At 48.8% G+C, this 27,864-nt stretch overlaps 2 protein-coding genes and 1 gene segment (V, D, J or C); 2 read left to right on the top strand and 1 right to left on the bottom strand.

Moving 5' to 3' along the window:
- Window positions 1–219: 219 nt before the first annotated feature.
- LOC115345022 (feather keratin Cos1-1/Cos1-3/Cos2-1-like) lies at window positions 220–1,525 on the top strand. The gene is made up of 2 exons (XM_030023194.2): window positions 220–374; window positions 756–1,525. Exons 1-2 carry the CDS (start codon window positions 306–308, stop codon window positions 1,080–1,082), a joined length of 396 nt encoding a protein of 131 aa, XP_029879054.1. The 5' UTR covers window positions 220–305; the 3' UTR covers window positions 1,083–1,525.
- A 15,641-nt stretch (window positions 1,526–17,166) lies between these two features.
- Window positions 17,167–18,577, top strand: LOC115345180 (olfactory receptor 6F1-like). Its single transcript, XM_030023589.2, has one exon. It carries the CDS (start codon window positions 17,199–17,201, stop codon window positions 18,141–18,143), a length of 945 nt encoding a protein of 314 aa, XP_029879449.1. The 5' UTR covers window positions 17,167–17,198; the 3' UTR covers window positions 18,144–18,577.
- Window positions 18,578–20,174: 1,597 nt separating this feature from the next.
- On the bottom strand, window positions 20,175–22,403 carry LOC121233500. The segment is given in 3 exon segments: window positions 20,175–20,443; window positions 21,260–21,489; window positions 22,280–22,403. Coding segments are annotated over 3 exon segments (402 nt in total).
- Window positions 22,404–27,864: the final 5,461 nt, after the last annotated feature.

The following is a 27,864-nucleotide window of genomic DNA, read 5'->3' as shown; positions in this document are numbered from 1 at the left end:
ATTGGCTAGGAGGGTCACCTTGGTGTACCTGGCACATCTCGATTGGCCAGTTCAAATTTCAACCTGCAGCCTCCAGGGTTTCCTTCCCCTTCTCCCTTCCTGGAGAAGTTTTGTTTCCTGTTGGCGGGATGGGGGTGGAATGTACTGCCACACTGGCATAAAGCAGGAAATGAGAAGACAGCAATTCAGGAAGCCAAAACACAGCCCATAGCATTAGGCGAGATGTTTTGCATTCAAGATGAGCTTGTCAGAAAATAATCACCTCTGCAAGGGATGCCTCTGGCAGCCTGGGGCAGTAAAGGTCCATGATAAAAGCCAGCCCAGCTCCTCACTCTCTCATCCACTTCTCTTGCCTCCATCTCCTTGGGAGTCAGGTGAGTCTCAAACCCCTTCTCCTTCTCTGCTTTCTGTAAAAGGAGGTGTCACTTCAATGGACCTCTCAGCTGATACCAGCTCTCTTCTATGTCAGATCTTGGGGCTGCTTGTCACAAGAACAGAAAGTGGGGAGAAGGTTAGACATGGAGGGAAGCTAGGACTGTACTAGGGTGGCTTCTGGACTCAGGGGCTAGGCATTAGCCACATATGTCCTGGTGGATTTTCTTGGGCCCTGGCAGGATGAGGCAAAGACGACCTCATAAATCTCTGCACAGCTTCTACCTCCCAGCCCTGCATATTCTTTGGCTCCCTCGTGGTGTGGTGACAGAATGCTCCTCACGCCTCCCCATGTTTTGCTTCCTCCCTGCCCTCTCTCCCAGGTGCACCTCCAGCCCCAAGACATGTCCTGCTGTGATCAGTGCCAGCCCTGCCAGCCCTGCGGCCCGACCCCGCTGGCCAACAGCTGCAATGAGCCCTGTGTCAGGCAGTGCCAGAACTCCACCGTTGTCATCCAGCCCTCTCCTGTGGTGGTGACCCTGCCCGGCCCCATCCTCAGCTCCTTCCCGCAGAACACCGTTGTGGGCTCCTCCACCTCTGCTGCTGTTGGCAGCATCCTCAGCTGTGACGGAGTGCCAATCAACTCTGGGTGCTGTGACCTCTCCTGCATCACCAGCCGCTACTGTGGCAGAAGGTGCCCCCCCTGCTAAAGATGCTGGCAACGGCCTCCCATAAGGACTCCTAGGAACCCAGAAGATGCTGCTGGACAGAGGATCAAAATTCATGCTGTTGTTTTCAGACTAGCTGGTCACCTCTGGCTTGCCCTGCAAGGGCAGCGTGGAAGGGACCAGCCTGGGCTCTCTGAAAACATGGCCAATGTCTACCTTTCCTCTCTTCCACTCACCCTTTCTCTCCTTCCTTTGTTGTCTTGTGCTCCCCTCAAAGCCTGCTGTGAGGACCCCAGAAACCAGCCTGGAGTGACCTGCTAGGCTGCCTCCTTTTTGCCAGGCAGGTCAACAAATGGCCGGTGGCAACTCTGCCACAGGAAAAGGGGAACAGATTCTTGGCTGCTCCTGCTCCTTCCTGCACTGGGGGCCTCCCCTTGGAGTGACCTCATTTCCCTCTTTAGAGTCATTAAAAAATTGCTGCAACCCTACCTTTGTCCCTTACGTGGTCTTTCCATCTGCATACTGACTGCTGAAAGAGGGAGATGTTGCTTTGGGGGGCAAATAGTTGGGAGCACCAGGGGACCCTTCATCACTCCTAGAGGCATGGGAGGGTGAGACACACTGCAATGAGTTCTCTTTCAGGCACTGCCTTTTGAAGCTGAGAAATCATAGAATCATAGAATAGTTTGGGTTGGAAGGGACCTTTAAAGGTCATCTAGTCCAACCCCCCTGCAATGAGCAGGGACATCTTCAACTAGATTAGTTCGCTTAGAGCCCCGTCCAACCTGAACTTGAATGTTTCCAGGGATGAAAGTCTGCCACCTCTCTGGGCAACCTGTTCCAGTATTTTACCACTCTCATTGTAAAAAATGTCTTCCTTATACCTAGTCTGAATCTACCTTCTTTTAGTTTAAAACCATTACCCCTTGTCCTATTGGAACAGGCACTGGTAAAAAGTTTGTCCCCAACTTCCTTATAAGCTCCCTCTAAGTACTGAAAGGCTGCAATAAGGTGTCCCCGGAGTCTGCTTTTCTCCAGGCTGAACAACCCCAACTCTCTCAGCCTTTCTTCAGAGGAGAGGTGTTCCATCCCTCTAATAGTTTTCATGGCCCTCCTCTGGACTAGCTCCAACAGGTCCATGTCTTTCCTGTGCTGAGGACTCCAGAGCTGGACTCAGTACTCCAGGTGGGGTCTCACCAGGGCAGAGTAAAGGGGCAGAATTACCTCCCTCGACCTGCTGGCCATGCTTCTTTTGATGCAGCCCAGGATACGGTTGGCCTTCTGGGCTGCAAGTGCACATTGCTGGCTCATGTCCAGCTTTTCATCCACTAAAGAAGGCATCCCTAGTTACTCCACTGCCAAAGGCCATCAGTCCATGCCTTGCTGCAACTCTGCTTTGAAATACTCCCTTGGTCCTAGAGTATGTCATGTGAACAGGAATCCTGACAACTGCTGTCCTCAGGAGAATTACTGTGGGCACGTGGGTAGTCCCGGGGATGTCAGCAGTCCCCCAAGCTCTTGGGGAAGAGTGCTGCTCTTGCTTTAGCTGGAGCTGTGCTGGGCAAGGAGGCTCAGAAGACAATGTTGCCAAAGGATGGCAGGAATTGGGAAGGGGTAAATAGCCTTGGGGACGGCCCACAGTCCCTACTTTGCCTGCTCCTTCTCTCCATCAACCAATCTAGGGGCCATGGCCAGCACGCCTGGGCATGGGCAGCAGGGACAGCTTCCCCGTGCAGCCCTATCACCCTTCAGCACAGCTTCTGGCATGGCCCACCTCTTGCCTACATGTGTAGGGCTGAGGTGTTCACAAGTTAGTATTGGTATCAGCTACAGCAGGCCACACGCTGGAGTCCCCTGTCCCTGTGACCCAACCACCCCCTTGGGTGAAGACAGGCCCAGGACAGTGACTGGTGCCCAAATATGCAACGTTGCTCTGTGCTGCCTTGTGTTCCTCAAGCACAGTTTTCCTGAGGCCCAGGAACTCTACAGCCTCACACATGCCGCAACTCAACTCTGGTCCGGAAAGCTGCCATGTGAGAGGAGATACTTCCAGCTCCTCATAGACATGGCAGTGACAGTGGGATTTTATTCTACACTCAGCAGAATCCGTGACCTGTCCCTGAATGGCACAGGGCATGCACCTGCCCAACCACAGGGCACACATTGGAGTGCCTTCCCCCCGGCACCAAGTTCCTTCAGCATTCCCAGAGCCCTGAGGCTGAAGTGGCCCTTGTGCTCTGTGCAGCACCACTGCTCCCTACACGCAGGCAAATGCCTTCCCACAGCTGCAGACTCTGGGACCCTGTGGGGTGGGGATTTGCCCTCGCACAGACCTCACACACCACCAACACCACAGGACCAGCATAGGGGACAGAGTGATTCCTACATGGTGTGAGGATGGGGGTGCACCTCGCCCCAGGCCAGGTTTTGTGGGAGAGAGGGCTGAGTGAGATAACCAGGTAACACAAGGACAATGAGCATCAGGACCAAGCCTACGTAGACCCAGTGCAACCATGGGTCCCAGCTCTGACTCAGTTCCTGGCCCACAGTCTCTATGAGAGCTCTGGCCTAGCGCAGGCCTGCCCCAGCTCTGCCCTATCTGTGCCTGTGTCTGGCCTGGGCTACTCTTATCCTCCTGGCCTGGCCAGGCTCCTAGATAGTCCACGGCAGTCGCTGCGTGGAGCCTTCACCTTGTCCTCTCTTGAGTCTGGCCTTGGTCTGAGACCCAGCACCAGCTCTGACCCTGGGACTGAGACCTCCCACACACATCTGTTGCCTAAATTACGGCAGTGATCGGTAGATGCTTTGGGGGTAGAATTATCTCCTGTCTCAGACAGAAGTCTGAGGTGGACCAAGGTCTTTTGTTTTTTCTCAGCAGAGCCCTACACCAGGGAAACATTTCTAGGTGTTTACCCAAGCAACTGTCTCCCTTGGGCCCATGTTTATCCAAGACCCGTGAGCATGGTGGTGAATACGCGTCCTCATAACCAGCCTGGAGAGCACCGGCTAGCAATTTTCTTGGCACATTAGAACCACACAGAGTTTTTTGACTCATGGGCTTACCCTCCAAAGAGTGCCCTCTTTCCTGAAGACATCATGGCCTTTTTAAAACACAATATTATGGATATTGCTTTTCCAGAGGAAACAACTGCAGTATACCTCTCCACGGACTGCTGTCGTGGTTTAGGCACAGCCAGCAACTAAGCATCACATGGCCACTTGCTCAGTCCTCCCCCCTGGTGGGATGCAGACAAGACTCAGAAGAAAAAGATAAAAAACTTGTGGGTTGAGATAAGGACAGTTTAATAGGACAACACAAGGAGAGAAGAAATAATAAAAACAATAATACTAATAAAAGGATATACGAAGCAAGTGATGCACAATGCAATTGCTCACCACCTGGAACCCCATGCCCTGTCCGTTCCTGAGCCAAGAATCCCCCCTCCCCCTGGCCAACTCCCCCAGTTTATATACTGAGCATGACATCATATGGTATCGAATATCCTCTTGGGTAATTCAGGCCACCTATTCTTGCTGTGTCCCCTCCCAGCTTCTTGTGAAAATTAACTCTGTCCCAGCCAAACCCAGGACACGTGTGGATATCACAGTGTCTTCTTCCTACATCACCGCAACAATAGATTACCTTTTAAACAGATTTTAAAACTGTATTCCAATAATCTAGTACAAAATGATCAGATGCTGATGTGTTTTGAAAAATGTGAAGATAGATCTTTCCCCATGACCACAGCTACTCAAAGTATGTTTTAGAAGACCCAGACCAGCATTGCTTGCAGCAATTATCATAAATGTATTCTGCAAATAAAACTTACAACACAATTGCAAGGCTGAGTGTGTGCTCTTTAAGCTCAGCCCAGCCCAGCCTGTTCCACCTCACCTGATGTTTTTTAAGTGGACGCTAACAGACAAAAAAGTTTGAAGATTTTGTGAATACAAACCCCTCCATGGCAGAAGGGGTTGGACTAGATTACCTTTTAAAGGTCCCTTCCAACCTAAACCATGCTATGATTCCATGATTCTATGAATATTTCAGTTTCAACAGTAAACTTTATAGGATGCTGTGTGTAGTGCTTCTCAGCCCTCATCGGTTACTTTTAGTTGTCCCCAGAGAACCTGGTTGTTGTCCTGTGACAGAAGATGGGGCATTCATCATAGGTTTCCATAAAAACATTCCAGTCTCTAGGTGTTCTCAGGCTAGATGGCCACAAGACTGAAGGACACATTGGACTAAATCAAACAGACTGGACCCCTTAATGACATCTCCTTTGTATACAAAACTTCCCTGATTTTCCCAAGAAGAAAAATGCTTGTGCTGCCCTACTTAACCTAGAAGAACTTGCGCATTCTTCCAATACCGTGGATGCACATTATCAGGCACTTCCTAAACAACAAGTAGTCCTTAGGAGTCTCCAGGGGTTTTTTCACTCCTGTCTTGTTTTCTTCTGGAAAAGCAGGAGTTATTTTCCTCTGTTGGGAAGGAGAGTTCTCACACCAAACTCAAAAACATAGCACTGTACCAGCTACTAGGAAGACAATTAACTCTATCCCAGCTGAAACCAGAACAGTATCCACCCCTTATTCTATACCATTGACATCATGCTTAGTTCCCATACCTTCAGTTACATCCTGGTCAATCATCACCACCTTTTCCATCCTATGAGATTATATATATGTATATATATATGTATACACACAGAGACATATCATTCCTTTAGTTTATGGGTCATGTTCATAAAGAGTTCATTGAGTTCATTTAGCTCCTGACTCTGGGCTCCATTTGTCATAACAGTCTTTCTGGGCAGAAGGAGTAGTGCAAAGTCCTTCCAGTCGGCAGAGCAGAATTGGGCTTCGGTGCGGTATGGCGAGCAGGTGACATTGGACACAGCAGGAGGATGGTGTGCACCATTGGATTGTTACATGCTGGAGTGAGTTCTGGTTCCATCACTACTGCGCTCTGCTCAGTTTTCACGTTGCTCCAAGTCCTGTCCAACCTGACCTTGAAAAATTCCAAGGATGGGGCATCCACAATGTCTCTGGGCAACCTGTTCCAGAGTCTCACCACCCTAATCAAAAAAGGTTTCTTCCTTATGTCAAATCTAAATCTATCTTTTTTCACTTTAAAACCATTACTCCTTCTGTCACTAACAGGCCCTGTGTCCTGGTTTCAGCTGGGATAAAGTTAATTGTCTTCCTAGTAGCTGGTACAGTGCTATGTTTTTGAGTTCAGTATGAGAAGAATGTTGATAACACTGATGTTTTCAGTTGTTGCTAAGTAATGTTTAATCTAAAGTCAAGGATTTTTCAGCTTCTCATGCCCAGCCAGCAAGAAGGCTGGAGGGGCACAAGAAATTGGCGCAGGACACAGCCAGGGCAGCTGACCCAAACTGGCCAATGGGATATTCCATACCATGGGACATCACATCCAGTATATAAACTGGGGGGAGTGGAGGCGGGGGGATCGCTGCTCAGGGACTAACAGGGCATCTGTTGGTGGGTGGTAAGCAATTGCATTGTGCATCACTTGCATATTCCAATCCTTTTATTAATTCTATTGTCATTTTATTAGTGTTACCATTATCACTATTAGTTTCTTTCTTTCTGTTCTATTAAACCATTCCTATCTCAACCAACGAGTTTTACTTCTTTTCCCGATTTCCTCCTCCATCCCACTGGGGTGAGGGGGACGTGAGTGAGCGGCTGCATGGTGCTTAGTTGCTGGCTGGGGTTAAACCATGACAGTCCTTTTGGTGCCTAATGTGGGGCTCAAAGGGTTGAGATAACAACAAGCCTAACCAGTGCTTGTTAAAATGAATTTGTTACAAGCATTTATTACATTGGTCTAATAGTCGCTGGTCACTATGTTGATTTATGAGTTCTTAGAGTTGTGGCACTTGTTTTTAGAGTTCTGTTATGCATCACCTCACTTGCTGTATGTAGTCCCTGTGCTGCTGCTTATCATCCGTGGGTGGTGGATTAAGGTTTTCGCTTTGATGTATTGTGTAATACTGGTTTATGGTCTGATAAAATTATCGGTTGTGGGACTAATCCGGTGTTTGCACTCAGCATTGTTGTCACCTCTATACTTTGGGAGACATCTGTGGGAAGCTATTAATAATTACACCATTCACCCTTCCTCCTCAGAGAGCCAATCTATGGGTGAGACATCTTTCTTCCCCAGTCTAGTTACAATGGCGTTTGAGAATTTTGGAAAATTTGAAAACCCTTGGGATGTTGAGACCAGTATGGTCCTATTGCTAGGAACTAGCATATTCCTGAATGTGGTTCAGCTCTTGTTTAAGGTTAAACAACTATTTTAGAAGGTCACCCAGAGGTCTGCCCCGAGGCTGGATAATTATGAGTGGCAGGGTGTGTGGGGTAGTATGGGCAAATGCCTAGGGCGGTGTTCCAAAACACCTCCAGTGTTTTGGAAGTTCACCCTTGGACAAGTGCAGAATCCTGAAAAACTAGCAGAACATTTGGAAAAAGTATGCTGTCATCACCCTGACAATTCCAGGGAGACACAACTCACTGCAATGTGCTGGGGCCTGGCCCATGCCTATCGAACCCTGTTCAATACCACTCAGTATCCTCAAGGGGAAGAGAAGGACTCTGGATCTGACAACAAGGTGACAGGCACTGCAGCCGCTCCAACCCCCACATCAGTATCAGTTGCTCCCGTACAGAAAAAGAAATATACAAAAAAATCAGTTCACTTAGCAAAGGATGAAAGTGAACCAGGGTCATCACGGGAACAGGAGGAAGAGGCAGAACCAGAGGTAATCACCCGATCTCTATCCTTGAGTGAGCTGTGGGATATACGAAAAGATCTGTATAGGTGAGCATATTATCACTTGGCTTCTCCAACGCTCGGATAGTGGGGCTAGTAGCCTGGAATTAGAAGGTAGGGAAGCCAAGCAGCTGGGATCACTTGCCAGGGAAGGTGGCACTGACAAGACAATTGGAAAAGGGGCACCAGCCCTTAGCCTCTGGAGGTGACTCCTCTCAAGTGTGAAGAAAAAGTACCCCTTTAAGGATGATTTTGTATGTCAATCAAGCAAGTGGACCACCATGGAGAGCGGTATTCAATACCTGAGGGAATTAGCTGTCCTAGAGGCAATTTATTGTGACTCAGACAATCCACAATTGCCTAAAGATCCAGACGAAGTCCAATGCACACGACCCATGTGGTAGAAGTTTGTACAGAGCACACCATCATCCTATGCCAACTCACTGGCAATAATGACCTGGAAAGATGAAGAGGCACCGATGGTGGATGAAATCACTCACCAACTCCGGCAATATGACGAAAATCTTTCCTCCCCCATATAAGCCTGCACTGTGGCTGTGGACAAGCTGTCCCAGCATGTCTAGCAAGTCAAAGAGGATATGTCCCACTCCTCACCTGTAAGGACCAATGTCTCAGCTATTAGAAGTGAGCGTTCCTCTGTCGGAGGGAGAGAATATAGAAGGTACACAGCACGAGTTGCCCTGTGGTTCTACCTATCTGACCATGGAGAGGACATGAGGAAATGGAATGGAAAACCTACCTTGGTCCTAGATGCACGGGTACATGAGTTGTGAGGAAAAGCCACCACAACAGGGAATTTTCCCAGGAAAATGCTGCTCCAGTTTCCAAACAGAGTAGAAGGGCTGATCTTATTTCTGATCCTTTTGAAGGAACTTCTGAGCCAATTTTACAAGAAGTGAGTACTGGATACTCTAATCAGAATTAGAGGGGCCCTGCCTCTAGCCAGGTGGAGGAAAGGGATAACCAGGTCTATTGGACTGTGTGGATTCCATGGCCTGGCACATTAGACCCACAGGAGTACAAGGCTTTAGTAGACACCGGCACACAGTGTACTCTAATGCCATCAAGCTATAAAGGGGCAGAACCCATCTGTATTTCTGGTGTGACAGGGAGATCCCAAGAGTTAACTGTATTGGAGGTTGAAGTAAGCCTAACTGGGAATGAATGGCAGAAACATCTCATTGTGACTGGTCCAGAGGCTCTGTGCATCCTTGGCATAGACTACCTCAGGAGAGGGTATTTTAAGGACCCAAAGGGGTATCGATGGGCTTTTGGTATAGCTGCCTTGAAGACGGAAGGAATTAAACAGCTGTCTACCTTGCCTGGTCTCTCTCAAGACCCTTTGATTGTGGGGCTGCTGAGGGTTGAAGAACGAGTGCCAACTGCTACCACAATGGTGCACCGGCGGCAGTATCACACCAACTGAGACTCCCTGGTTCCTATCCACAAGCTAATTCATCAACTGGAAAGCCAAGGAGTGATCAGCAAAACTTGCTCACCCCTTAATAGTCCCATATGGCCAGTGTGGAAGTCTAATGGGGAGTGGAGACTAACAGTTGACTATTGTGGCCTGAATGAAGTTACGCCACCACTGAGTGCTGCCGTGCTGGACATGCTAGAACTTCATTATGAACTAGAATCAAAGGCAGCCAAGTGGTATGCCACAACTGACATGGCTAATGCATTTTTCTCAATCCCTTTGGCAGCGGAGTGCCAGCCAAAATTTGTTTTCACCTGGAGAGCCGTCCAGTACACTTGGAATCGACTGCCCCAGGGGTGGAAACACAGCCCCACCATTTGCCATGGACTAATCCAGACTGCACTGGAAAACGGTGACGCTCTGGAACACCTGCAGTACATTGATGACATCATCATATGGGGCGACACAGCAGAAGAAGTCTTTGAGAAAGGGAAGAAAATAATCGAAATCCTTCTGAAAGCTGGTTTTGCCATAAAAGAAATTAAGGTCAAGGGACCTGCACAGGAGATCCAGTTTTTAGGAATAAAATGGCCAGATGGACATTGTCAGACCCCAATGGATGTGATTAACAAAATAGCAGCTATGTCTTCACCAACTAATAAAAAGGAAACACAGGCCTTCTTAGGTGTCGTGGGTTTTTGGAGAATGCATATTCCAAATTACAGTCTGATTGTAAGCCCTCTCTATCAAGTGACCCAGAAGAAGAACGATTTTAGATGGGGCCCTGAGCAACAACAAGCCCTTGAACAAATTAAACGGGAGATTGTTCATGCAGTAGCCCTTGGACCAGATCAGGCAGGACAAGATGTTAAAAATGTGCTCTACGCTGCAGCTGGAGAGAATGGCCCTACCTGGAGCCTCTGGCAGAAAGCACCTGGGGACACCTGAGGCCGACTGTGTGGATTGTCTGGCTCATAGTTCGCAAATGAGTTTCACCATGTCTAGTGCACACAGGCGACTCGTGGGGGGTTACAAAAGTGACCCAGCCTTGGGTTGCCTTGAGGCCCTGCCTCTCTGCAGAGATGACTCATGGGGGAGCTGTGTAGACAGCTTAGCCCCGGGTTGTCTGATAAACCCTAAAGTAAACAGGGCAGTGGCTGCACCATTCAGAGAACCAAAACCTGAACTGAGCCTTGAAATCCCTTAACAAATAGTATGCCCTGAGTCTCAATCCAACCACTATTCAGTTGCTGAGGAAGCAAGGTAAAAAAAACCCCAAACCTGGAGGGTTTCAGCTTCAGTTTCAAATGACAACCTTGTGTATTCAAACAATCACAGACCAACAAAGGAAAGATAAGGGGAAACTCCACTCAGATATACATAATCCATTTAAGCCTATATCATAATCCACTCAGATGTAGTCATACACACCATTCCACAAGTCAGGGGATAAAAACTCTAAGATTCAGGTTGGAAATGGGGGAGTCACTTCTCCAACTATACAGTTGGCTTGCAAAGGAAACCCTTCCCCCCCCTTGATCGGGACGCCAGTTGAGGTAACTTCCCTGGGATTGAAAGCCCTTACCTGGAGGGGTAAGTGAATATTGTTTATGCTTTAAGATTGTAAACGCGTGTGTGCTTGTGGTTGTCTGTGAATCACTTGTGGTTGTAATAATGTACTACTCTTGCCTTAAAAATTGCAATAGTGCATTCCTCCATTGTATCTGTAAATCTTGTAAATTGTAAAACCTGCAATAGTGGTGTGTTAAGTCTGTAAGTGAAGTTCAAATAAATCATTTGCTTGAACCTTGCAGTTAAGTCTGTGAGTGAAGTTCAAGTCATTTTCTTGAACCTTGCAGTTAAGTCCTTTCCCGTCACACCAACCCCTGGGGTTTTGGAGTCGAGGATATCAAGGATCCGAGGATAGCTATACCCCAACTGAAAAAGAGATATTGGCAGCTTATGAAGGAGTTCAAGCTGCCTCAGAAGTGGTTGGTACTGAAACACAGCTCCTCTTAGCACCCTGACTGCCAGTGCTGGGCTGCATGTTCAAAGGGAAGGTCCCCTCTACACATCACGCGACTGATGCCACATGAGTAAGTGGGCCGCACTGATCACACAACAGGCTCGCATAGGAAACCCCAGTCACCCAGGAATTTTAGAATCACAGACTGGCCAGAAGACAAAAATTTTGGAATGTCGCCAGAGGAGGAGGTGAGACATGCTGAAGAGGCCCCACTGTATAATAAACTGTCAGAAAATGAGAGGCAATATGCTCTGTTCACTGACGGATCTTGTCGCATTGTGGCAAAACATGGGAAGTGGAAGGCTGCTGTATGGAGTCCTATATGACAAGTCACAGAAACTGCTGAAGGAGAAGGTGAAACAAGTCAGTTTGCAGAGGTGAAAGCCATCCAGCTAGCGCTAGACATTGCTGAAAGAGAAAAGTGGCCAGTGCTCTATCTTTATGCTGATTCATGGATGGTGGCAAATGCCCTGTGGGGGTGGTTACAGCAATGGAAGCAGAGCAACAGGCAGCGCAGAGGTGAACCCATTTAGGCTACTGCATTGTGGCAAGATATTGCATCCTGGCTAGAAAACCTGGTTGTAAAAGTACATCGTGTACATGCTCAGGTACCAAGAGTTGGGGCACTGAAGAACCTCAAAATAATCAACAGGTGGATCAGGCTGCCAAGATTGAAGTGGCTCAGGTGGACCTGGACTGGCAACATAAGGGTGAGCTATGTATGGCTCGATGGGCCCATGACACCTCAGGCCATCAGGAAAGAGATGCAACATATAGATGGGCTCGTGATCGAGGGGTGGACTTGACCAGGGACACTATCGCACAGGTTATCCATGAATGTGAAACATGTGCTGCAATTAAGCAAGCCAAGCAGTTAAAGCCCCGGTGGTATGGAGGATGATGGCTGAAATATAAATATGGGGAAGCCTGGCAGATTGACTATATCACGCTCCCACAAACTCGCCAAGGCAAGCACCATGTGCTTACAATGGTAGAAGCAACCACCGGGTGGCTGCAAACATATCCCCTGCCCCATGCCACCGCCCGGAACACTATCCTGGGCCTTGAAAAGCAGGTCTTGTGGTGACATGGCAGTCCAGAAAGAATTGAATCAGACAACAGGACTCATTTCCAAAACAACCTCATAGACACCTGGGCCAAAGAGCATGGCATTGAGTCGGTATATCACATCCCCTATCATGCACCCGCCTCCAGGAAAATTGAACAATACAATGGACTGTTAAAGACTACATTGAGAGCCATGGGGGGTGGAACCTTCAAACATTGGGATACACATTTAGCAAAAGACATCTGGTTAGTCAACACCAGAGGATCTGCCAATCGGGGTGGCCCTGCACAGTCAGAACTTTTACGTACTCTAGAAGGGGACAAAGTCCCTGTAGTGCACATAAAAAATACATTAGGGAAGATAGTCTGGGTTACTCCTGCCTCAGGCAAAGGTAAACCCATTCGTGGGATTGCTTTTGCTCAAGGACCTGGATGCACTTGGTGGATGATGCAAAAAGATGGGGAAGTCCGATGTGTGCCTCAAGGGGATTTGATTTTAGGTGAGAATAGCCAGAATTAAACTGTATTACATTAGTTGCTATATAACCCTGCTACTGTATGTTATTGTTACTGTAATTGTTATATGCTATATCCATAGTACTACAGTAAGAATCACTTGGATCAAGCAAGAATGAACTGTGATAAAACTGAGCAGAGCGCAGTAGTAATGGAACCAGAACTGACTCCAGCATGCAACAATCCAATGGTGCACACCATCCTCCTGCTGTGTCCAATGTCACCTGCTCGCCATACCGCACTGAAGCCCAATTCTGCTCTGCCGACTGGAAGGACTTTGCACCACCCCTTCTGCCCAGAAAGACTGGTATGACAGATGGAGCCCAGAGTCGGGAACTAAATGAACTTAACAAACATTTTATGAACATGACCCATAAACTAAAGGAATGATATCTGTGTGTGTGTATACATATATATAGATGTATCATTGTTTATATGTCTCAAAGGGATGGAAAAGGTGATGATGATTGACTGGCATGTAACTGAAGGTATGGGAACTGAGCATGATGTCAATGGTATAGAATAAGGGGTGGAAACTGTCCTGGTTTCAGCTGGGATAGAGTTAGTTGTCTTCCTAGTAGCTGGTACAGTGCTATGTTTTGAGTTCGGTATGAGAAGAATGTTGATAGCAGTGATGTTTTCAGTTATTGCTAAGTGGTGTTTAGTCTAAAGGATTTTTCAGCTTCTGATGCCTAGCCAGAGAGAAAGCTGGCGGGGGGGAACAAGAAGTTGGGAGGGTACACAGCCAGGACAGCTGACCCAAACTGGCCAATGGGGTATTACATACCACGTGATGTCACATCTAGCATATAAACTGGTGGAGTGGGTGTGGGAGGATCACCACTCAGGGACTAACAGGGCGTCGATCAGCGGGTGGTAAGCAATTGCACTGTGCATCATTTGCATATTCCAATCCTTTTATTATTACTGCTGTCATTTTAGTAGTTATCATTATTAGTTTCTTCCTTTCTGTTCTACTAAACTGTTCTTATCTCAACCCATGAGTTTCACTTCTTTTCCTGATTTTCTCCCCCATCCCACTGGGGTGGGGGGCAGTGAGTGAGCAGCTGCGTGGTGCTTAGTTGCTGTCTGGGGTTAAACCACGACATAAGGTCTCCCCAGGGCCTTCTCTTCTCCAGACTAAACAATCCCAACTCTCTCAGCCTTTCTTCATAGGAGAGGTGCTACAACCCTCTGATCATTTTTGTGGCCCTCCTCTGGACTTGCCCTAATAGACTCTGCAGTTTCTTCCCACAGTCAGTGAAGACATCAGCTTACACAAGGGACTTACCCCATCTGAAAGCAGATGTGCACAGTAAATGGCATGAACCATCTTTCTGGAAACACAGATTGTGCAATTGACCAGTCATGGCCTCTGAACTGCCCAGCTAGCATAAGCTCACAGCAAGGCCTGCATGCCTGGTCATGTGCGCATGGCTTGCTTCATCATGCGATCGGAAGTGAACCCCTCAGCTGTCCTTCCAGAGCCTACAAGCATCTCCATCCCATGGCTAAACCCCGTAGCCATGTCCATGGTACTCTAGGGCAGATAGATAGCAGGGAGAGGGCTTCATGGTCAGCGAATGGGCTCAAGCTGTGCACATTACTCTTGTTAGCTGCATCTCCCCCTCACATCAAGTGCAGATCAGTTTTCTCTCAACCACATTGATACCTTGGTCACAGGACTTGCAGAAGATGACTCTGTCAAGTCCAACACCTGTGTGGTGGCCCTGGACAGTGTAGGCAGCATCTCTCTGGGTGTGAGTCTTCTCAACTAACTCTAGATGTCTAGAGGTAGAGACTTGTGTGTGTATGTGTTGTCTAAACCAGCTGTCTAGTTTATCTTGAGTGTCAACAGAAGAAAAATTAGTGCTTGTAAGGCATGGATTGCCTGATCTGTATGAGATAGCATCTTTTGAAAGGGCTAAACTGACACTTGACAGTGCCTATTTCTCTCCACTGATAATGAATGGAGCAAAGATGAGAAGCTTACCTGGAGACACCTGCTCTGGAGGCAGGGGAGATCAATTTTCCTCTACTCACCTCTTGACTTTGTGCTTAGATCTTACTTAAATCTTTACTTCAATGAAGACTGAAGACTTAGGCCTTAACTGCAGTTAGAGGCTCTGAAATGAGGTAGGTGAATCCCTTACCTTACTCCCTCTGTATTCATGTGTCCATAGTTGCCTTTAGTTATGTCCCACCCTGGAGGTTTCAAGACCACATTACTATCCAGCACCAACTACTTGACACTTCCAGTCTCTTGGGCATAGCTATTTCAGACACCTCCTGCGTGTCAGGAAATGGCTACACAAGAGAGCACTGAGTTCCTGACAAGGTTCACATACCACAGCTGCAGGCAGGAGGCAAACACCCAGCCTGACAGCAACTTTAGAGAATTGCATTGCTGTTCTTTAATTGGCGTGTGTGAAGAAAGAGCATTATCCACCTCTGACAAGCCCATGAGTTCCCCCAGAGATCAAACTCCCTGTGGCACACAGAGGGAAAATAGAAACCTGTCTCCTAGGTGTGGCCAGTTTGAGCTTCAGTGTGTTAATGAGGTGGGTGTGGGGATGTTCTTACCCTAACGATGCTGGTGACTCTCTGATGTATGCTCTCACTATATGGAGCTAAATTGGAGAGATTTTACACTGTATGTGTCCACACAAGGCTCCCCTTTGTGGAAGTACAGTGGTGGCTGTGAGGGGGAAAGAAATTTGGGAGCACAAGCTGTCAATACCTGCTAGGTAAATGGAGAGGAAATAATGTCAGGCAATTGTGTACAGCTTGAAGTGCATTGGCAAGGGGAGAGCTGTTCATCCACACTTCTGACATCACTGCATCCAGAGCTCCTCCAATAAATCAACCTCTTTCCAATGTTGTCCCTCAGCGAAGGAGACCATGGCTTCATGGCTTCAATTGCAGGATGGTACATGTAGAGATGTCTTTTGGATCATTTCCATCGGCTGAGCTGGTGAGTGAAGCCTCCCCAAGACCTCTAGCATAGACTTCCAATGCTTTGCATGTTTAAGGAGAGCTGGGTTTAGGGGTTTTCCTCTGCTCTTTAGCCACATGAGATTTCTGGTACGTATTGCTAAGGAGGAAGAAAGGAGAGAAAGGGATCCTTCAGATGGTGGTTCAGCTCCATCTGTCTTAGACATTCACCTGAGAATGAGATCATTTCTGCACTAGAGAACTGATCAAGAATCCTCCCTTGTCTGCAGGGAGGGCATAGATTATATCCAGCAGTTCAGCTGGTTTCTCAGCAGAACTGCCTTGGTGGGGATTCAACTAAGAGGATTTTGCCTTCAACCACTGAGGCATGGATATGTCTGCCCAAGTTGAGAGGTCTGACTTATTCATCTAAGCTGCTTGCTAGACTCCTGCCTTAGCCCTTAGAGACAACCTGGCACTTCTAAAGGGCTTTTAGCCATGCATATAAGACAAGATGAGCCATCTCCCTCGTGCCTTTGCTCTGTCCATGGAGAAAGGGGGTAAGCTGAGGAGGTGAGATAGGAGTATTTCGCTGTAGATCTTTCAGCTTCGTCAGCAGAAGTCCTTCCCCTGACTCTGAGATGGCAAAATTACAGAGGTGAATCCTACCCCTAGCTATGCTGAGAAGCAGACATCAGTGGAGGAAATGGAGGTATTTGAAAAGCTTCCTGTGCTGAGACTTGGAAGAAAGCAAATATACAAGACCATGAGTCCTTGAGTAATGACTGTCATACTAGCCTGCTGCCCTGTGTCACTGCCATCTCAGTCCAAATTTCTTGTGATAAACTGACCTAGAAGAGGTGAGAAACTCTCTTCCAGTACCACATTGTCATGACAGTTTTCTCATCCCTCAGTCTCATTGGCTGAAATCACAACTCAGTATTGCCTGCCTTGAAGAGTGCAGGTAATGTTATTCCCTTCCTCTACAACAGCCTTTCACATAGCTGGAGACCCTCAGCCTGCCATCCAGTTTCCTAAATGGGATTTTCATCTCAGGGAAGCAATTGCATTCACCATGTTCTAAAGGAGATGCCAGAGCTTGATCTGATAAATAATTCTCCACGTTCATTTGATGGTGTAGGCCTGACCTTCAGGGTCAGTTCTAGTTGTTCAAATGTGTTTCTGCAGCAAAGGATTTCCCTGGCAATTTTAACTTAGGGTAGATACCATTTTCCCATGCTCTGCACCAACTACTTTTGCAGGGATGGTGGTTTTGTTTCACTACTAGTGCATCTAGTAGTATCTGCAGTAGCATCTGAAGGACCAGCACAGGCATGCAAGCTCACAGAAACATTCCTGTCTTTGCAGATGAACCTCCACACTTGGGAGGACATGGCAAATGGGACAGGTGTGGAAGAATTCATCCTTCTTGGCTTCCCAGGCACGTGGCATTCTCGGGTCTCCCTTGTGGTGGTATTTGCACTGACATACTCCCTGACAGTAATAGGCAATGCATGCATCATAGCTCTGGTGTGGATGAACAGCAACCTACAGACCCCAATGTACTTCTTCCTCTGTAATCTCTCCTTTCTAGAGATCTGGTACACTACGGGCATTGTTCCCAAAGCCATAGGAGTCGTGCTGGGGACTAGCCAGACCATCTCCTTCAGAGTCTGCATCCTCCAGTTGTTTTTTCTTCTCTCCCTAGGCTCCACTGAGTGTTTTCTCCTGTCTGTCATGGCCTATGACCGCTACTTAGCCATATGCTACCCCTTGAGATACAGCTCCCTCATGAACAGTGTCCTCTCTGCTCGGCTAGTACTCAGCTCCTGGCTGGGAGGCTTTCTGGCTGTCTCGTTGCTGGCCTTTCTGACATCCAGGCTGACGTTCTGTGGGCCAGATGTCATCAATCATTTCCTCTGCGATATAGATTCCTGCCTTGCCCTCTCCTGCAGTGACACATGGCCCGTGGAGCTGGCAACCTTCCTTGTCTCCATAATTGTTGTGGTGGCCTCCTGTGTGGTCACCCTGGTCTCCTACATATACATCATCTCTTCCATCCTGAGGATCCAGTCAGCCCATGGCCGAAAAAAGGCCTTTTCCACTTGCTCTGCCCATCTCAGTGTTGTCACAATCTGGTATGGTTCTACCATGTTCCTGTATGTCAAACCGTCAGCCCAGAACTCCCTGGATCTGAACAAACTCGTGAATACCTTTAACACTGTTGTAACTCCGTTGTTGAACCCCTTCATTTACACACTCAGGAACAAAGAAGTGAGGCAAGCTCTGGGGTGGGCTTTCCAGAAAAAGTGAAGTGCACCTGGGCATCACAGGTAGTGAGAAGCCACCAATTCCCCAGTGAGCTGATCTCACTCACCTTACAGCCATCTTAGGATGGGCTGAGCCTCACTTCTTATGCCCCCACCTCCCTCTGTTCATTCCTGAGTTAATTCAAAATGCCTCTGTACTGTTTTTTTCTGGGATAGAGTTAATTTTTGTCATAGCAGCTAGTATAGAGCTATGTTTGGATTTGTGCTGAAAACAGTGTTGATAATACAGAGATGTTTTTGTTACTGCTAAGCAGTGCTTACATGGTCAAGGCCTTTTCTGCCTCTCACAGTGCCCCACCAGGGAGTAGGCTGGGCGTGCACAAGAAGTTGGGAGGGGACACAGTTGGTACAGCTGACCCCAACTGACCAAAGGGATATTCCGTACCATATGATGTCATTATCAGCATATAAAGCTGGGGGAAGAAGAATGAAGTGGGGGGAATGTTCAGAGTTATGGCATTTGTCTTCCCAAGTAACACTTAAGGGTGATGGAGCCCTGCTTTCCTGGAGATAGCTGAACACCTGCCTGCCAATGTGAAGTAGTGAATGAAGTCCTTGTTTTGCTTTGCTTGTGCACGTGACTTTTGCTTTACTTATTAAACTGTCTTTATCTCAACCCACAAGTTTTGTCACGTTTATCCTTCTGATTCTTTCCTCCATCCTACCAGGGGGGAGTGAGTGGGCGGCTGTGTGGTGCTTAGTTGCTGGCTGGGGTTAAACCACGACAGCCTCACAGTGCTCTAAAGACCAGTGCTTGGAAAGGGTTACAAATCCCATCCACAAATGGTTCTCCAAGAGAGCTGGAGGAGTGGTCCTCCCACAGGTTTGTCTTCCACTTAGCAAAGTGCTTCATTTTGTCAGGGATTCATCTGAATCCCCTAAAGAAGACCCAGCAGCTGGCTCATTGCTTTAGGAAATAGACAGGTATTCTCTGTTTAGTTTAATGTTTTCTACATGTATCTATGCCCCATTCTTGTGGCTATTTCATCAAATCATACTCTGGTTCAAGATAAAATTTGGCAATGTCTAGGTTCTCTACCTATAGTCATTATTCCTAGCATAAGACTGTCAACAAAATTTACATTCCCCTTCTTTTCTCTCTTCTGTATCTGAATGTACTTTCTGATTTTTTATTAAAAATATGCAAATTGCTGTGCTTCATGCTGGATGTGTCTGGGCATTTGCACATCTAAAACCCCACATCAGTTTTTAACAGTCCATTGTTCCACCCATTTGGGGCTTTGCTGTGGAAACACTTTAACGTGACCGGTAAAGTCCCCAAACTGCAGAGCTGTGAAAGGCTGGCTGGGTAGCAAGTCTCTCCTTACCCTTATTGGGAGGACATTAGCACTTCCAAAGGGCACTTGCTTTTCCCCTTCCTACGGTTTTTGTTTCAGAATCACATTCTCAAAGCTCTTCTTTCTGCACACTGACAGTGAAGGCAGTCCATGCGACCACTTCATAAGGAGGAGGCATCAACATGGCAGATACACCTTTATGAACAGTGTGGGACTGAATTCACCGGAGTGTAGAGCTCTCCAAGGGAGATGATGGAGTCTGGGCTGAACATCTCCTCCTCCCTTCTGGAAGCAATGGTGCTTCTGGAGGTGACTCACCAACCTCCCGTATCCACCTGTCCTTGGCCACTTGCCTCTTAGACCTGCAGCCAGGCCCAGGCAGCAGTACCCAAGGACAGGCTCATGCCCACCCTTCTCAGCTGTGCTCTCTTTCTCAGTGGCATTTGGGAAATCCCTGGGACAGCCCACTGAGGCTGGAGAAAGAGCCTGAGCCTGGATCTGTCCTCAGGTAGCCATCACTGCTTGTCAAACCTGCTTAGGGATGATGTTGCTTTTGGGGGAGAATTGTGTCTCTGGATTGTTGAAGCCCTCTGCAGCCCTGCAGAGCAACCAAAAGCAGGACCTGAAATGTCCAAGGCACCCTAGACGCAGTGGAGTGCAGGACACTGAGGGCTGATGTCCATTCCTCATCAACGCTGCCTGAGATAATGCCCTCTGAGATGAATAGGGGCAGGCAAAGCCTCCAACAGGGCTGGCAGAGCAGACCCATGTCACTTGCAAGAGGCAGGCCATTCTGGAACAGCAGTAGGTCAACCACCAAGTACCTTAGGCTTTCTCAGGTGAACTGGATGATACTTCATGAGCAACAGTCTCCACTTCATAGGGTGGGATCCAGCTGGAAAGCCAGCACCCTCCAGCTGAGCTTCCACAGGCAGTGCTGGGGTGGGATTGCCTGAGAATAGGTCCCCAGAACCATTCCTGTTGCCTATGGGAGGAAACAAGTTCACTGAGAAGTGATTGCCAGCTGTTGGGCAGAGAAACCAGCATGGACTCAGGGACATAGGGGTTCCTTCCCAGCTGAGCCCTGGTGATTTCCCTGAGAAGGAGAAGAGACATGAAAAAGAGTGGGACCACTCTCTGGCAGTGGATGAGTGTGGGAAGGGTTTGAACAGAGAATCTTGTCCAGCGCCTGGCTGATGGGTCTTTTTCACTTGCTGATGCCCAGATGCGGGGCAAGGAAGGGCTTTTCCCTTCTTGGGCTACTATGGCCAAATGGCAAAACCATAAGATCAGTTGTGCCTCCTACCACAAGCTTCGTTCTCCAGCTGTGGCCATCAGCGGAGGCACAGGGAAAGGGAACAAGATGACAAGCTGATAGGTTACTTGCCCTGAGCACTCACTCCAGTGTACCAGCCATTTTAAGCAGGGGGCATTTACAAGCCTGGCTTGGCTTGTTTATGGTGCAGCCTCCAATGACCCTGCCCCAAGTCAGGTTTCCTGGACTCTTTTCATCATCAAAGACCCTGGATCTAGATGCAGCTGTCAAAGTCATGCTGGCATATGCTTCACAGCAGCACAGGCTGGGGAGGCAGAAGCCCAGCCTCACCACAGCCCCCAGGTGCTGCTGCTGGGCAGGCTGAGCTCAGAGCTACATGCAAGCAGTGGCAGGGAGGGAACTGCTCCTCAGAGCACCCCCCACGATTCTGTGCAGTCCTGCAAGCTGTGGGCACCAGTGTGGGCTCAATGCACAGAAATAGGTAGCGCTGTCCTGGAGCTCGGCATCCCGCACATTCAGAAGCACCTGGGAGGTCTCCACAGTCAGTGTAGAGGAGAATCTCCCTGAATCCACCCGAGATTTCCATTTGTCGACCTGCAGCAGCATCTGAGGGGACTGGGACTGGCGCTGCTGGTACCAGTAGATGTAGGGATTGCGATAGCTGGTGGAGAAATTGCAGTGCAGAGCTGTGCTCTCCCCTGCCTGGACGGTCATTTCTGCTGGAAACTGGAGCACAGAGTCCTTTTGGGCATGACCTGTAAATCCAGACGGGGCTTTCAGCTTTGCTTGCTTGTGTACCTGTCCATCTATCACTTCATCAGCTTGCTCACTGTCCCCACTTTGCAGCTCACTTTTCCTAGCCTCTGAAACGCTGAGCTGTTTGTCCCTGCACACTTCTTTCTGCAGGTTCTTGCCACTACTCACCCGCCAGATCATCCTGCTTTTCAGCAATATTCACTGGTCTTTCAGTCCACTGATTCTCTCCATATCTGCCTCTGATCTATGTTAACTTTTGGTCTCCTTCAGCAGCAGAGGACATGAGCTGTTCCTCTCCCACCTCTGACCATATCTTCTTGCTATAACAGTTCCTCCATATGACACACCGCATCCTCTGCCCTTGCCCTGTCCTTTTATGACATTTCAGCTCTTCTTGCATCGAGTTAGCCTTCACTGTTTGTCCCACAATGTTTATGACCATCCCATAGAGATAAGTAGCATTTTATCCAATATGTCTAGGAGAGAAGCTCCTATACACCACATCGATCCATTCCCTAGCATCCTTCCTTCTTTCAGGCTTCATGTGTATGAGCAGCACATTCAAGAATGCTCAGTACCTGCAAGTTTAAGGTGAGGTCTTATTCCTCCTCTGATGCCCATTACTCATGACATCTCCCACGTTATTTGCTGTACCCACCTGCAGCCCCTGCTCTGCCTACAGAAACACTCCCAAATCCCCCAGGGAAACAGGACTCACGTCTCCCCACTTCCACCACCAACTGCACAAACTCTTGCCTCATTCTCCCCAGCCTGAAAGTCACATCTCACCAAAGTCTGCCAGTCCCACCAGTGCTGCCAGGAAAAGCAGGACCATGTCACGCTCTCCCTTCATGGGGTGCCCAGGGACCTGTCAGCAGGAGGGAACCGATGCTTGCAGCTTCACCTCTTCTGCCTCTGCCAGATCAGAGAGGCCTCCAAGCCACAGCCCAGAGGGTGGAGCAAAACTCTCTCCCTGCCGCTCCCGGCAGGCCTCTTTGGGTCTGTGCTCCAACCTCTTCCACAAGAAGGCTCTCTAGAGAGATAGCAGACTCATGGTTTAAGTCCTGTCAATCAGAGGGACAGGCATCCTTTGTGAAATTCTACCGACATCAACCACCTAGCCAGCTGCACAGACCTGCACCCAACTCTGCAGGAGATGGAGAAGGCACCCCTGCACCCACCCACGTCCACCCTGTCCCTGGGACCGTCTGCATGGAGAAAGGACCAGGCACACACTGAAGTGCCTGGGCCCAGGTGTCGCACACTCCCTCCCTTCGCCTCTGGCCACAGAGGAGGAACCTGAAGAGAAACATCTCGGTAAAGAGCATCTGCTGCAGAAACCAGCCGCACAGGGACAGACGCACTCCCGCACTCTGGCAGGGGGAGGATGTGGCAACGCAGCTCTCTGTTGTACAGGCAGTCCCTCTGTGTCCCTTCACCTACCCACATTACCCACAATCTCCAGCTGCTTGTCCCACCCTGGGCCCCAGAACCCCACTACCCAGGCAAGCAAAAGGGCTACTTGATTTTCATGTCTTCTGATGTCTGCTGCCCGGAGCAGGGCTCCTCTGCCACTTGCACCCAGGGCCCTTTGCTCACACGGTTGGCAGGGACTGCAGGAAGCAGGCGATTAGCGTAGCAGCCCCCATTCACATCCTGGCTCCCGCAAGGCCTTCAGGGTCCTGTTTTTCAGTCGAGGCCATGGCAGAAGGACGGTGGGCTGCCCTCTGCTCTCCAATGACTGCAAACCTGCCAGGAGTCCCCTTGTAATACAGCTATAGCTGCCACAACAATCCTCAGCTGAGGCAGGGGACAGGGTTGAACTTTCCCTCTTTCAGGGACAGGCATGGCAAGGAGGCTCCGGTGGGTGGAGCGGCAGCGCCCCCAGGTGCACTTGGCCAAGGTTGTCTCCTCCACCACGCACATCCAGCCCTGCCTGTGGCCCTTTTTGCTCCTCTCCTGCTGTATCCTGGAGCGCAGGAATACACTGCCACTTCCCCATGCCAGAGCCAGGTGAGTGACAGGGAGTCGGACCAGCGGTCTGCCACCACCAACAGCCACTCAAGTGGGTCCAGCAGCACTTTGGAACCTTTTAGACCTCTCACGAACAATGCAGGGCATCAGCCAGGGAGCAGACAGTACCAGTGGATGAACTTGTGAAGACTGTATGTTGGTGTGTGGAGCAGGTGATGTTGATGCCTGTGTCCAGCAGCAGTCCTGCCAATGGCTCCTTTAGCACCTGGGCTCCACCAGCAGCCACTGCTGAGAAAGGAGAAGGAAAGGCCCAAAATCACCAAAGATTGCCCAGTTCTTATGGCTCTTTTCCCGGAGAAATGGTCAGGAACAGTGGCAGTGAGACAGAGCTGGACCAGAATGGATGGGGACATGTGCCCATAGAGACAGGGATAGAAAGTGATCCTGGTGTTTGGTTGTAGAGCAAGGTGAAAAGGCTGGGAGGGAATCTGAAATAGGTGCATAGAGAGTTGGCATGAATGTCAGATGCATGGATGCCTGGATGGATGGAGAGAGGACGAGTAGACAGAAGAGTTGGGAGTATTACAGTGTAGGACAGAGGGCTGAATTAAGAACAAGAATGAATGCTGAATGCAAAGGGGGACTCATGGATGTATGCAATAATAGAAATGTGCAGGAAAGAAAACTTGTGCCTGCAGATATGAAGAAAGCAGAGGGAAGGATGAGAAAGGGCTCTCAGAGAGTAGGAGTAAGGGTTAGAAATAGTAGATGCATGGAGAGATGGGTCAAAAGATGGATGGATGGATCGATGGATGGATGGAGAGAGGAAAACTGGCAGGGAGAGTGGGTGTTACAGTGAAGGACAAAGGACTAAATTCAGGGCAATAACTGCTCTTCTCTGTCTCCTCTGAACAAGGAGTTGTAGAAAGCAAGAAGGTCTCCCCTGAGACATCTCTTCTCCAAGAGGAGGAGGCCCAGTTCTCTCAGCTTCTCATTGCATGTCATGTTTGTCAGCCCCCTAATCGACTTGGTGGCCTTTGTTGGGCTCGCTTCAGTATGTTAATATCCTTCTTGGACCAGGGAGCCCCAACGTGGATGCAGTACTCCAGCTGTGGTCTCAAAAAGCCCAGAGGGGCAGGGTCACTTTCCTGGACCTGCTAGCAACACTGTGACTAACTTGGCTCAGGATACAGTTGCCCTTCTGTTCTGGTTTCAGCTGCGATAGAGTTAATTTTCTTTCTAGTAGCTGGTACAGTGCTATGTTTTGGGTTCAGTATGGGAAGAATGTTGATAACACTGATGTTTTCAGTTGTTGCCAAGTAATGTTTAGTCTAAAGTCAAGGATTTTTCAGCTTCTCATGCCCAGCCAGCGAGAAAGCTGGAGGGGCACAGGAAGCTGGGATGGGACACAGCCAGGGCAGCTGACCCAAACTGGCCAATGGGGTATTCCATACCATGTGACATCATGCCCAGTATATAAACTGGGGGGAGTTGGCCTGGGGGGATCGCTGCTCGGGAACTAACCCAGTTAGTTAATTTCTTCCTTTCTATTCTATTAAACTGTTCTTAACACACGAGTTTTACCTTTTTCCTTCTGATTCTTTCCCCCGTCCCACTGGGTGGGGAGGGGTTAGTGAGCAGCTGCGTGGTGCTTAGTTGCTGGCTGGGGTTAAACCACAACACGGTGGGAAAATAGCTGACTGAACCACTGCCAAACCCCTGAGCTCACTAAAGCTGATGGGGCTGGCCAGCGCCTGATCTGTTGCCTTAACTGTAGGGTCTGAAGGACTTCCTAGAATCATCCCAAGAGGCTGAGAGCTGGCATTGGGCATCCTGGTTGTTAGTGGTGTGTGTGCATGTTCATGCTCACATACATGTTCCTCTGGCTATACTCATGTGTGCATTCACACATACGTGTGTGCCTGGGGGAATGCATATGCAAGCATGACTGTGTACAAATATTGTTTGTGTGTGTTTAGGCATGCCTGTTCATGAGTCTGTATGTGTTTTAGCACATGCACATGCCTTCATGCAGGTGAGTATGGACATGTGTGGCATTGATCTGCATATATGTAAGAGTGTGCACATAGGTGTGTGTATGTATGCTTTTATGTATTATTTGTGTACAGAAGTGTACACATATATCTATGCAAATATATGTGTGCAGGAGCATGCATGTGTAAGCATGTGTGTTTGAGTATCTGTGCATACACATTGGTATGATGGGGTAGCTGTGCATGTGTCTGCACATGGACTCCTTTGGGAACACGTACAGACATCTCTATGTGTTCACACATATAAGTTGCTCTTTGGGTGCATGCAAACTCACATGTGTAGTTGGAACCATGTGACTGGGACCGTGTGTGTGCATGCCTGTGAGTGTGCACACCTCTGTGTGCATATAGGCGTGCATGTGTGTGCACCCATGAGGGGGTTCATGTATGCATCTTTTTGGATGAGCCTATGGGGTTGGGTGTGCAATTCCCTCCACTCACTTCTGATGTCATGAGTGATCTCATGACATCAAGGGTCAAACCGGGAATTGTATTGAAACAGTGATCTGTCATAGGCATCCCACCAAGGATGAGATGCGGTGACTGTGCAGGTTGCCCCATGACTGCTGAGCTGTTCCTGCCAGAGGTCATCTGAGAAACTGTCTGAGGGATAACAGACTGGAGAAGAGGCCTCCAGCAGTCACCTAGTCCAACCCTGTGTTCAGAGAGGGTCTCAATAGATCAGGTTATGCAGGGCTGAGTCCCAGCAAGTTTGGAACACTTCCAATGACAGGGATCCCATAACCTCTCTGTGCAAGGTACTCCAGCACTTGACTATCCTCATGGAAACAGTTTTTTTCCCTGGTATCTAATCAGAATTACCCATTATTACACTTGCATCCATTGGCCCTATTCTAATCATAGTTTATCTCCAGAGTCTAGTTCAATCTTCTCTGTATCCTCCAGTGAAGTGGTAGGAGGCAGCAAGTGTGTCTTCCCTTAGCCTTCTGTTCTCCAAGATGAGCAGGCCCAGCTGTCACATCCACTTCTTGCACATCATGAATATGGCTACCTGACCATCTTTGAGGCCTCCACAGGATTCACATCTGTTGATCAATATCCTTCTGGGACTGGGGATCCCCAAACTGGGTGCACTGCTCCAGATACAGTCTCACAAGTCCCAAACAGAGGAGCAAGATCACCTCCCTGGACTTGTTGCCTACAGTGTGCATATTACAGGTCAGGATGCTGTGTACCTTCTTTGCTGCAAGGGCACACTGCTGGCTCATGCTCAGCTAGGTGCCCACTAGGACCTCACATTTTTTCTGCTGAGCTGCTTCTTAGGCAGCCAGCCCCCAGCCTGTACCAGTGCATGGGGTGGTTCATGCTTGCTCTTGGTGAACACTTCGTTGTTCTGGTCAGTCCATTTCTCCAGCCTGCTCAGATCCCTCTGACTAACAGCCCTGCCCTATATTGTATTGACAACTCCCCACAATTAGGGGACCTCTGCAAATTTACTGAGAGTGCACTCTCCCTAGCATTCAGGTTGTTAATGAAAATATTAAACTCTATTGGTCCCGGTATTGACCCCTGAGGGTTCCCACTGTTGTTATTGGCTGCAGCTGGACTTTGCAACACTGGTCACAACTCCCTCAGCTCAGCAGGCCAGCCAATTTTCCAGCTCCCTTCTTGTCCAACTATACAGCCATATCTCACCTGTTTGGTGCGTAAGGTACTATAGGAGAGTCAAAAGTCTTGCTAAAATGAAGGCATGCCACACCCACTCTGCAGTGCCACTCACCTCCTCAAAGAAAGCAATGAGGTCATTCAGGCATGATTTGCCCTCAGTAAACCCATGTGAAAAAAGAAAGGGAAAGAACAGTTCCGTGGCAGAAGCTCTCTCACCACCTCCTCCTTTTCCCTCAGGCCACTAACCCCAGAGCCTCACAGAAACAGCATCTTCATTTGCAGATCTCTGGGTGCATAGTGGAAATAGGGGTGCCCAGGGAGAAGGGAGGGCCCTACCCGCAGAGCCCAGCCTTGCACAGAAGGGCCTCCTGCCTGGATGCCAAGAGAGGAGAACTGCACGGTGCCCCACGTCCTAGCTTCCTCCTCTCCTGAAGCCTAGAGCTCATGGGAACAGCCTTTGGTGCTTGAACCTCAGAAATTTGGGACTACAAAGACACCTGAGACCTTCTGCACTGACCTCTCTGTGAAACACCGAGAGTGGATGGGCTGGACAAGAGAGGCAATGAGGGACGGAGTGTTGGGGAAAGAAAAGCTGTAAACCTGTCCCTAGTTCCCAGGTACACAAGCACAAAGGCCAGCTGACAGCATTGCCCAGCGTTGTGGTAGTACATCCCGCCCCCCCCCATCCTGACAGCAGGAAACGAAACTTCTCCAGGA

This window comes from Aquila chrysaetos, chromosome 8, assembly GCF_900496995.4.
Source record: "Aquila chrysaetos chrysaetos chromosome 8, bAquChr1.4, whole genome shotgun sequence".
NCBI lineage: Eukaryota > Metazoa > Chordata > Aves > Accipitriformes > Accipitridae > Aquila > Aquila chrysaetos.
This window is presented reverse-complemented; position numbering and strand designations above follow the sequence as displayed.

Excerpts from the sequence above, each read along its gene's own strand:
- LOC115345022 (XM_030023194.2), top strand. The coding sequence starts at position 306 with ATGATAAAAGCCAGCCCAGCTCCTCACTCTCTCATCCACTTCTCTTGC. Across the intron at positions 375-755 it reads TCCATCTCCTTGGGAGTCAG|GTGCACCTCCAGCCCCAAGA; the intron begins GTGAGTCTCAAA and ends CCTCTCTCCCAG.
- LOC115345180 (XM_030023589.2), top strand. The coding sequence starts at position 17,199 with ATGAACCTCCACACTTGGGAGGACATGGCAAATGGGACAGGTGTGGAA.